Source organism: Caloenas nicobarica, chromosome 2 (genome assembly GCF_036013445.1).
Source record: "Caloenas nicobarica isolate bCalNic1 chromosome 2, bCalNic1.hap1, whole genome shotgun sequence".
In the NCBI taxonomy this organism is placed as follows: Eukaryota; Metazoa; Chordata; class Aves; order Columbiformes; family Columbidae; genus Caloenas; species Caloenas nicobarica.
In genome coordinates this window covers 52121622-52133290 of record NC_088246.1, presented here as the reverse complement: position 1 = coordinate 52133290, position 11669 = coordinate 52121622, and the positions used below count along the sequence as shown (strand labels likewise).

General features: G+C 40.0%; 1 protein-coding gene across 2 annotated transcripts in view; it reads left to right on the top strand.

Moving 5' to 3' along the window:
- Positions 1-578: 578 nt before the first annotated feature.
- The window catches only part of STAC (SH3 and cysteine rich domain), a 71953-nt gene continuing 60862 nt past the window's right edge, over positions 579-11669 (top strand). Inside the window, exon 1 of one of the 2 annotated variants that reach the window (XM_065629348.1) lies at positions 579-604. Coding sequence is in view for 1 of the 2 variants with exons in the window: in XM_065629347.1 (XP_065485419.1) it covers positions 1171-1287 (117 nt within the window). In the remaining variant the exon portion in view is untranslated. Of the gene's footprint in view, positions 605-1170; positions 1288-11669 lie in introns of those variants that run through there. The other variant, XM_065629347.1, reaches the window with a different exon arrangement.

Sequence of the window (11669 nt, the reverse complement as noted above, 5' to 3'; positions counted from 1 at the left end):
TCCATTCAACCTTTCACAATACAGACCTTGAATCAGCAGGCACCTTTGCAGCAGATTTAAATCAGAGGCAAATACTCGAGCAATATAAAGCAATCTGAGCCAGCCAGCAAAGTCGTGCTGTCCTTCTGCCAGCACTACTGCAGCCCCAAACATGACTGTTGGTTACCATGTCCTTGGGAATGACAGCACTGGAGGAAGCCAGCAGGTTCTTGCCGAAGGCTGCCTCTGCTCTATTGCTGCCCAATGGAGTGTTATCGCTATGACAACCTACAGGTATAGGATATGCACGATAGCTCCAGCCAACCCAGATTGCGTGTACATGGCTCAGAGCGGGGCTTCCCTGCCTGGGAGGGGAGCAAAGAACACGTGGATCCACAGGTGACTCTCCCCTGACTCTGTCCTGACACTTGCTAGCAAGTCCGGGATGTAAGGCAAGGCGGGAAATTTAGAGACACTGGGTGGCTAGGATTTTAAATAATGTTCTCTGGGGCAAAGTAAGGGAAGTCTCATTTTTCTCCTCTGTTTCTAGAGTCCTTCCTCGGGAAAAGACTTGTAAGAATATAAAGCTGCCCTCCAAACTCTGCCTTCTCCAGCCTGTTAAAAGGTAAACCGCTTCCAAACCTCATCCACCCTGCCTGCCTCTCTGTGTGCATGTGTGCGTGCATGCGCGCATTACTTTCTTTCACTACTATGACAGCACATGCTCCTCCAAAGCTGCTCCCAGCATTAGAAATACAACTCCTCCCTCCAGTGCCCCGCGTGTGTGTGCGTGGCTCGGGCTTTCTGCTTCGGCTCACTCCCCTCTGATCGCAGGGCTGACAGTCACGACTCTGCTCCACACCTCCGGGCTTCGCGGGGAGAAGAGGAGGATCGGGGAAAACGCAGAAGGCGGCACGGCACTGACCTACAGAGCCAGCGATAACTTGCTCCCCTCGCAGCAGAATTGCACAGGGGAGGGGAGGGAGTAAGGAGGGAAAGGAGAAAGAGAGGGAAGAGGAGGAGAAGGAAAAAAAGAAAATCCAGAGAATTCTAGTCTTGCAAATGTAGTGAAACCAAGCGGTCGGAGTTCATTTGCTCTACAAAAGCAGAGAAGAAAGAGGACATTGAATGAAAAAAAGCGAGAAAGGTCTGTAGCTTTTTTCCTGATAGTAGCAGTGGTTTAGAGGTAAAATGATTCCTCCGAGCAGCACGACTGAAGTCAGCGTGGATAGTGTGGAGAAAGAGAATGAAGTGGAGAGCACAGAGCAGCCTCCCTCTCCAGCATCAACTACCAGCCAGGAATCAAAGGTACACAGAGAATGAGATATCTTATTCCTTTTTTTTTTTTTTTTTAACACTTCCTTTGCTTTGAAAGAAGATGTGTTGCTTTGGTTTTTATTTTGAGCTCTGTACCAGGATCAGCAGTAGAGTGCTACGAGGCACCTCTGATTGCGGTGCCTACTCTGACACTCCTACTTCTGAATTCTCCCTGTCACCTGGGCAGCTCAGGAGTCTGAACTGGGGAAATATCTGCCTTTCAAGAGGTTTGGTTTGGGCGATTTTTGCTTGTGTTTTCTCCTGCTTATTTCAGTAAGGGCCTGGGGGAGTGGTGAGGCTCAGGAAGGGGTTTGATGTCAGTAGATGTTGTTAGCTATTTTCAGACCAAGCATCAGATCACTTAAAGGGTTTTGTTCATGGTTGGAGAGATTGGTTTTTCTCACAGGTTCAGAGAAGAGAACATTGCCCAGGGGCTTGGGGTGTTTCACCTGTCTCACCTTCTCTGGCACACCCATTAGTGAACTTTCTCTGTTTAATGAGCCAGCAGTTGAAACAGGATGTAAATGACAGTTTCGGCACAATAATCCTTGTGCACACCACCCAGAAAAGGTTTGTTTTTTTGGCTTTTTTGTTTGTTTCTTTGGGATTTTTGTGTGTGTGTGTTTGGTTGGTTTTTTCCCACAGCCTTTTATTTATTAATGTTTAAATGTGGTTCAATTCACATTACTGAAAACCAACTTCCAGCTTAAATGGCATGGCCTCTGAATTTTTAAATGACTTTCATATGAAAAGTTTTTTCTTCCTGCCCAGTATGTTACTTGGAAGATAGAGAGGTAAAGGGAGAAAAGTAGTAACCTTACGTAACGGATGTTCTTTGCAGCTTACCTGGATAATGTGCTCTTACTGATCCCATATTACTTAAGATTGATAGCATGCTAGTACCTGACAGGTCCTCCTGTGAACTTCGTAGTGACACTATGTGCTGTGTAAACATGTAAAAATAGGGAGGTCCTTGTCACTAGGAGCCTGCAGCTGGGTAGAGCCTTAGGAGGTACTGTATGAGCAAAACAGCTGCTTGAAAGGGAAGGCTTGTGCTGGCCTGAGTTTAAAAGCAGTGGCTGTCTGGGTCTAATGTAAAAAGACATTATTCCACAGCAACAGCTAGGTTTCTGGAGAGTGAGTCGAAATTATCTGCCTGTGTGGGAAGAGTTCTGATGTGGGCTTTGGGATTTTTTTTTTTTTTTTTAATTAGATGCTATACTCCAAGGAGGAGAGCTAAGGTATTCCCTATGTAAAACAGCCTCTTTAAAAGAAAAGAGTTCTCCCAGCAGCAATAGCACACGCTATTCACACTATTCGCTATACACATTCAGTCTGCTGCAGTCTTCCCAGTAAATGGGAAAAGAAAAGTAAATGGGTTATTGGTTTAACACCAGGTTCTAAAAGGATCCAGTTGATTGGTACCTAAAGCCTCCTCAAGACCACTTCTCTGGAATTGCTGAGTTGTTATTTGGCCAGCGGGAATCTCTACCCCCTCGGTGAGGTCCCAAAAGCAACTGGAGTCTTCACTGTGCTCCCAGCACCAGCACCTCATGTGTGCTGGGCTGTACACATGGTCTGCTGGGCTGCAGGTTCCCTGTGCTCCCAGCTGTGGTCCTCACTCAGTGCCGGGAAAGTGGCTGTGGAGTTCGGGGTGCCCCTCACATGGTCAGGCACTTCATTACAATGGTGCTCGAGAGACTTTCCCGCTGGGTCACAGAGCACTGTGCCCAAGACGAACGGACCAGCGCGAATCCTCAGCTGAGAGAAAGTGCTGCATGTAGGGCTCCTTCTGGCTGTTGGTGCGCCCATGCTCTTGCAAGGATGACAACAGGAATTAGGCACATCTGGCCAGAGAACAAATAGACTACAAACTGGTTTATAATCAGATGTTATTATCATCAATTTTTCCAGTCTTGTGAGCATTTGAAGCAATACACTGGAATAGGCAAAAGCTATGACTGTACACTTGATGCTGTTACTTGCATACAGATATTTTTAGTAAACATAGAATCTGTGTATTTACATTTTAGAACTGCAAATATGATCAGAAAGTATGCTGTATTGTCATTTCAGTAGATGGAGTCAAAAGAACCTTCTGATCACTAGGGTAATGAGATAAGCTTTCTTTTCTTGGTCCTTGTAAACAGCAGGATGGAAAAATTCTCAGTGACTTCATAAAGATATTGTTTGTGCTGGTTTTGTTTTCCAAGAGAATTGAAATCTTTCAAAAGCTAAAGACTTTGACAAAGGCATAAGTCAGTGTGCCAAGGGCCTGTGGGCAAGCTTTTATGTCAAGGTGTCCCCTGCTGAGGGAGCTATCCTGTCATTCACAGAGGGCCACGCTTTCTTCAGGTACTCTCTGTTGCATAGGTTAACAAGTTCATGCCTGCTGCAGTTACTGCAGAACAGTTTGTGCAGTACCTAATTACCCCACAATTATTTGTTTCTGTGGTAAAACATTATTATGACTCCAAATATAGAACCGAAACAACATGGATAATAGCAGCTTTCAAAATGCATTTGAAAACATTCCAGCGGAAAAACAATTTTGAAAAACTGAGGTAGAACTAATGTAGCAAGCTTGCTTCCAGTCCTGTGTAATTGTAGGCAACTGTGGCACGCAGTCCCTTGTAGTACCAAAGTCCAGAAAAAGAGTTTTATCTAGCACACTCCAGACTTTACTCAGAAGGTGGCACAGAGGAGACACTGCAGTTCCCAGCTGGTGTGAGTTTGAGAAGCAGAACTTCGGGCTGCTACCAAGTCACTGAAATTTGGAAGAATGACTCTCGTGTTAGTCACACACCCCTGCCACAGGAAAGCAACTAGCTCTTTAATAAACACTAGAGCCTCCCACCACCTTTTCCTGTGGATTAGGAGCATATTTACAGATAAGCACACGTGAATGCTGAAAGCTCAAAGACTATACTCCCATGCATGTGCTCCTCATCATGGACACCTTAGCACCTGCAGTTCAGTACAACTGCTCAGAACAAAGAAACTCAAATAACACTTTTCAGTTCACCACATCTCCTGGGCCCTAAGGGCAAACCCATTTAAAAGTTCTAAGTACATGGTTGCCTTCTGGCATAGTATATATATTGTTATATAATGTGATTGTGCATTGGATTATGTGTCCTCAAGTGGTTTACACATAGCACCTCTAGTGTGCTGTCTCATTAATATAACTTCAAATTGGTCTCCAAAGGGTAGAAAACACACTGTAACTGGGCCATCCTGTAGCACTATAGACACTGCTACTGTGCTAAAAACCCTAGAGCTTGAATGGTTAAAAAAGCTGCAAAACTAATCATTAATTTATTAAATTAATCTGTTCACTGTTGAAAAGAAACATTTACTTCGCACCTAAGTATGACTTGAGTAGATACTTAAAGTTTATTAAGAGAATAATTTTATGAGGGTATCATAGAAATACATGGAATTGCTAATTCTATTACATTTGTATATTTGTAGTTACAGCTCCCACCTGTTTGGGTCCTTCACATCTGACTTCCAAGAAGGCAAATGATCAGTTTGCCAAAGGCTTTTAAAGATTTATAATTCAGTGAGGGAGGAAGTCATTAGCTAATGAATCCTAAGGGAAAATTTCTTCCTGGTGGTAGCAATTAAAGACACTGCACACTTGTACAATCACTTACTTAGCAATATAAGCAGAAATCTAGTGGCAGCAATCAGAGATCATATTTCTGATGTTTCATATAAAGGTACCTTGGAATTTAGTAAAGAAAAATAAAATTTGAGGGAATATGTGTCTAAAGAAAAGATTCCTACATTTGGCTATATTTCTTTATGTTTTGGCATAGGTGGAACATAACTCTGTTATCTTTGTTCTTCTTATATTTAATTGACATTTCTATATGAAGAGGAAAGAGCCTACCTGCTGATTTACTTAGATATGAATCAAGTCATTATCACTTTATTGTGGTAAATGGCTGGGGGGTTTCATAGACAATAAGTTCATCTTAGAAAATTCCCTTACCATTTTTAAGTTTCAGGGGGGCCTGAGCATCTCTGACGTTTGAACAAGTACCAGAGTGGGCTTGGTCAGCATTTCAAGTATGTTGAACCTCTGTCAGGCTCTCTCATACACCCCCAGAAGAGGTTCCTGCCATTGCCTGTAAAAATTACTGATTTGTAGATATCTGGATATTTGTAGGTATTTGGATATCTGTGAAAGTCAAAAGTTTTTTAACAGCTTTGCCCATTTCCATCTGCTTTTATAAAGTTCAGCTATAATTATGATGTACTGCAGTCACACATCTTTGGTGTGACAGCTTCAAGCTTTCCTCTAAACTACAGATTAATTGGCCTAATGCATTGCTTACACTCAGCTCAGGTAATTTGATTAGCTGAAAAATGAAGAAAATTTTAAAAAGGAAAATATAAACTACACCTCCAAATACATATGGTATCTGGACTATGTATTTCACAAAATAAATAAGCCTGTCTCAGTCTGACACTTCCGTACACTGACTGTCCAGTGGCCAGTATTCAGGGAAATGTAGACCATCATCTTCAAATTCAGTTATGGCAATTCAGGAGATGTAGCACAATTGTTCAAACACTAGCAAACCTGATATGTAATATATAAAATGGAAGTTGCTGAAAAGCAGCAAGCCAAGAAAATGATTAAGCATTAAAGTTCAAGATGTAAATTTCATCTATGTATATCCCTACATCGGTCAAAAAGATCGAACTTACTTTCCCCTGTCCTGCTGGTCCAATAGAGTAATAATGCTTACGTGAGGTTTCAAAACCAGGTGTTAATATTAGATACTGAACTAACGTAAACAGCTTAAAACTCTGGATTTTTAATAGGATTATGTGGGATTTAAATCATGTAGGATTTGTGCTATGCTGTTAAGCAGACATCTTCCCTGCTTGAAGAGTTAATACTTTATGAGGCTCCATAGATCGTTACTCATCAATTAATATTTTAAAACGGCAGGGAGTATGGTGTACAGTTAGTGTTTCACCCTCCACACCAGTGATAAATATCCAGTATGTAAACTACTGCTGTAGTCTCAAAGGAATACCAAACAGCCTAAAAAAGATCCTGTGAAAGGGGAAGAAAAAAATAGTTCTCCTTCTTAATCTTACCTCCATGCCTCTGCATAAAATGGTGAGTATATACTGTGAAGGTAAGACTAAGGGAAAGAAATGAGCTTGAGCATTTTTATATGTTTTGATAAAGTGTTAAATTATGTACAGGAAGATTTCATTAAGAGCAAGCAAGTAATATTCTACCCTATCAATAATTTCTGGAGCAGACTTCTTGTATTTACATATTTTTTGACCTTTTTTCTTACTTGTTTTCAAATTAAAAAACTCTGTTTTTTTTTTTTTTTTTTTTTTTGATTTATATGTCACATCAGTTCCTAGGTGCATTAAGAAATCTAAGGCAAAATAGAAATGTGATCAGTTCATGCTCTTCTATCCACAGTTTCTACCTTGCCAAAATGAGGAAAATGCCTGTTACCTTTCAATGAGTAAAGATGACTGAAATCTGGTGTGATAAAAAATGGATTTACTAAAAAGCACAAATTTTCACTGAAACAAAACACACTGTTTTCAAAGCTGGAAGACAGGCCAGTCACACCATCTCCGTGTCTTATGCGGTATTCTTTTTCATAATGTAATCCTGTTGAATTCAGGTTTTACTACTTCTCCTTTTAAAAATGTCTCCCAACACCTGGATGCTCTAATGGCTGAGGGATGCCCTCTGTCCCTCACCCCTTCTAATTCCAGTATAAGTTAATTTCTGGCCAGCTTGTGTGGCATTGTAATTTTGATAATGTTGGTTTGGCTTAAACGTCTCTTTTCCATTCTCAGTGCAGATTTCCATCATGTAAGAATAGACTTTCATATCTCTTCCTAGCCTTTTATTATCTAGATTAAACAAGCCAGGCTGACATAAGATAAACTCTCCATTCTTCATCTCATTCCAGTAGCAGATATGTGCACGTCTTCAGGTTTGGATAATCTTTCTTGAAAAAGGGTGACTGAATCTGTGCACAGTATTCTGCATGAGGTCTTCCACAGTATCACTAATGCTTCACTAACTTTTACAGAAACTGTGTCTCTGATACTTGTTAAGATCATTACTGCATCCTGTTTGTGTCTCCTAGTCACCTCTTGGTCAATCAGAGGATGCCATTCTGTTTCTTTGTCATATCCAGTGGATAGGATAGATTTGTCTATCCTCATCTAAAGTGGTTTGGATCAGGTCTCAGGTGGACAAGCTTGCACAGCTGAATTTCATCGCTTTTCCATTACTTCATTCCTCAAGCCCCAGGCATCCTCAGTTTTGACAATTCTTCTGGCTTCATGTCAGAGAGAAATGGCCTTATGGCATGCCTAATCTTTGCATCAAACTCAGAAATAAAAATACAGGGAGTGAGACTGACCCTAAGACTAGGCCAGTGTTGTTCTTTGAAGAACTCTACCTAAGGACCTTCCTTCAACCTAGTACTTCTTTCAACAGTGACAGTCTTGAACTTTGAACTTGTCTTAAAATTTCTTCACTGTTTCCTTTCTTTTCAGTCTTGGATAATAGATTCCTTTTTGGTAGCATACTCAATAATTTTAATGAAGTCCAAATAGACAGAATGTACCTTTGACCTAAAACATTTTCTTTGTCTAAAAAATTGTTCATCTTATCCAACATAACTGGTCTAGCTGGATCTACCGTTTTTTTTTTTTTTTTTTTCCTGCCAAGCACTATTGAAGTCAGAGCTACAAATCTGTATTTGCTGGAATCATTTTTCCCACTTCTTGAAACAGACTTCTATTTTACTTTGTATCACTTCTGACTTGATAAAGCTTGTTAAGAAAACTTGTTCCTAGACTTCCAAAGTAAAAATTCATAAAGGAGCTTAACTGGTTTCTTTTCTCCTTTTCACCTCAGCAAGTACATTGAACTGTTTTTTTAATGTCATACCATCCATTTCTGCAACCTCTTTCCTATTATTCCTATTACTTTGCCCCAAGTTCATTGTTCTGGGAAGAAAGTAAGAAGTGTTTGTTAAGTTCTGAGCCAGCCTTTTATCCCACCCTTACTGTACCACAGCCTGTTTCTTCTTTTGCTTTCCTTAGCCTGAATCAATCCATTGACATTTCCTTAAATACGTTTTGCAAAGACTCGCTCAGCTTTTCTTGACAATTAGACCTAAGGAGCTCTGCTTGAAACCTCCAGTTTTATTTGCATAACAGGGGTTTTTTTTCTCTTTTTCTTTCTCTTTTTCCCATCCCCACCATTATTATGGACTCTTTTCTTATTCCAATTTTCTTTTTGAGGCACCTCTTTTCATGTAGTTTGCCAGGAGCACGCATTCACAGAATCTTTTTATTTCTTTTAATTTCATATTCCAGGTAATAATTACAGAAATTCTATGCCTCTTACACATCCAAGTATCTGACCATTTCTGATGAGTCGTCTTTATCAGTGAAGCATGTCTATAACCTGATACCTCAAGGCTAGCAAAGGCCAAGGCTGGTTCACAACCCGTGGTCATGTGGGTTCATCAACACTCGGTACCTGCTGAGAGCCAGCACTCGTTAGCAGATACAGTGACCTGCTTACACAGCTGTACTGCTTTCTGGACCAATGGTAAGACTTTCATACCTTTAGACAGACATTAGCTTGGGTCCTTTTGTGTCACGCTCCAAAGTGTGATATGGTCTAAAATACAGGGAGCCAAGAGTGCTGAAGGCTTGGAATGTCTTCAAGGAAGCATAGCACATCAAAGGCTATCCTCTTGAAATCCAAAACTTGGCTTAGAGGTTCATTATTCCTTTACACTTTATTTAATTTAAATTGAAGTGAATCATAATCACCAAATAGAAGACTGTAATTCCTTTCATGATGAGCATTTCTCCTATTGCCTACCTGAGCCATTGCTATATACTCTTGATAGGGAGAAGATTGTATATTTCATAAATTAATGCTCATTTTTGTCAGACAGAGGACTAATCTTTCAGATGTGAGCACATGAGCTGAATATTCTTGACTCATTATTCAGTCCTGCACAACTTCCAGTTGCATAGGCAAATGGTCACTTGGTGTTATATGAGCACTACCTTTTCCAGGCAAGTGAATATCTATTCTAGCTGAAGCATAAGCAAACTTTGTGTGTTCATTAGTAAAGAGAACCATCTATGAAAATGAGAAATCTATGTGTGAATGAATGACTGAAATAACTTGACCATGTTTTCTTTTGACATATGCCTCTGCTCAAGGAAACTCCCTTGATTCGGTAGACCAACTGATAAAATATATGTTCCTTGTCAGGGAATACAACTCAGGAACCTTGCAAAACGTATTTACAATGGGTGTCGGAAGAGCAGACTTCTTGTGCCTTTGCCATCAACAGTTAAATATGACAAATGTCTTGCATATTATCTTATTTATTTTAAAAAATGAGTCTCATATCTTTACTCTTGCATAAATGTGCTAGGCACTCATAGAAGTTTTCCAATTGACAGGTCAACTTTTCTTAGCTGACCTGTTTTTAACTGATGGGAGTAGTTTGCTAAGCACTGTCAAATGGAAGTGGCTGCAATGGTGAAACTTAAAAATACCATTGTGAGAGGGAGGTGTTTCCCAGCCGCAGGAGGCTGCAAGTTCAATATGGAATTGCAGACAGAGTCTTTTAGGTGAGTGACAGTAACAACTTGAATGCTTTTATTTTCTGTAGACATAATATGCTCCATTTCTGAGTGCCATTTAAAGCTTTATTAAAATGCTACACATGCACTGCTTTATTAACAATTTTAGAAGTCTAGTGCTCTGAATAAAAAAGGAAAATGCAGCTGACCTAGAGTAACTGATGATTAGGTTTAATTCAGAAAAGAGCAAAATACTGTAAACTGATATTCACAAAGCTATTAAAATCAGCATTTAGAATTTTTTTAATCTTAGCTTATTCATCAGAGTAGGACAAAGAAATGCACACTATGGAGGCACAGCTCAAGTGAGAGAGTAAATTCAACCTGACAGGTCATTATAGCGAGTATTGTTGAATATGATCTTAGACTTGCATCTCCATTACCCCAATATTTAACTTCGTTTGGTTTTTACAAACATTACTTATGCATAGTAAATGGAGGCATCACCTTTTGTTGACCAAGAGTCAGATTTCTGGCATGATGCATACAAGTAACCTCCTCAAACATCACATATGTAGGTGCACTGTTCATTATTGATTTGCCAGCATTTTCCTTGCCAATTTAAATGCCGTGGTAGTGATTCTCAAAACAAACATGTCTTGGGATTGAAATGAGAAGCTGAAAACCTTGAGCCAGCCTCATATGCCTTTGTGCATATACAGGGTGAGAAACAGCCTTGGACTGGGCATCTCTGTCCTCACAAGTAAACAAAATATACTAGGCAAAATTCAACATGGTAAACTTGGCAGAGTGCTGCTGACTTCTGTGCAGTTAAATTGAGGATCCAGTTGTTAAGACATTCAGGTCCACACATCTTTTTAAAATGTACCTACTGTTAAATTGTCAACCAGTATCAATTAACTCAAGGGTCCAGCAGTATACCTTTTATATTATTTAAGTGTATGTAGCTCATTTCTCATTTATGTTCATACATCGTCTTTTAATTCAAATTATCTAATTAATGAATTCTTTACAAATAAACATAAGGTGACTAGTAATGATTTGCCAAACATTTCTGGTAATGAACATTCCAGCGAAATGTGTGCTTGTCAAGTGCTTTTTTTTTTTAATGTCAAAACTTCTGTTTCTGAGGAAATGTTCAGTTTTCTGAACTGTAAACTTTTGTCAGGAAGCTTTCCCTGGTTGCGGGTGAAATTTCCAGTCTAAAGAGCCTCACCTGTAATTAGAGATCAGCTTTAAGTGGTTAAGTTAGTAGTTCAGTCTCCCTGTGTTATAAATGGAACACAGACTGAAATTCTTTTATCAAAGATGATTTAGGGGAAAAGCCTGCCTTACATGCTCTGAATTAGCTTCTCTGAGGGGAAATCTTTTTTGCACTGCACTGACCATAGTAGGCAGCTACAGCTGAGTTAAAAGCTCGAATTTAAGTAGGGTGAATACCACTATGAGTCTGTCAGAGCAAGTTCTTGAACCTTGCCTACAAAAAGTGGTCAGTCGTCTGTTTCCCTGGCAGGTTAGTCTGTCTCACTTTTCCCTCTTCTGCCCACAGCTCTGTCAAAGACATTTTGAAAGGCTGCAGTTGTTTTTTCTGTCAATGTGGAACAAAATCATTCAAACTTTGAAAATTTTTGCTAAGCGGAACCGCTGTTTTCTAGCCACCCCTATAATGGAAAGTTATGCACCTATGACAAGAAGAGAGAAAAATGTGAGGCTATCCAGGCTGC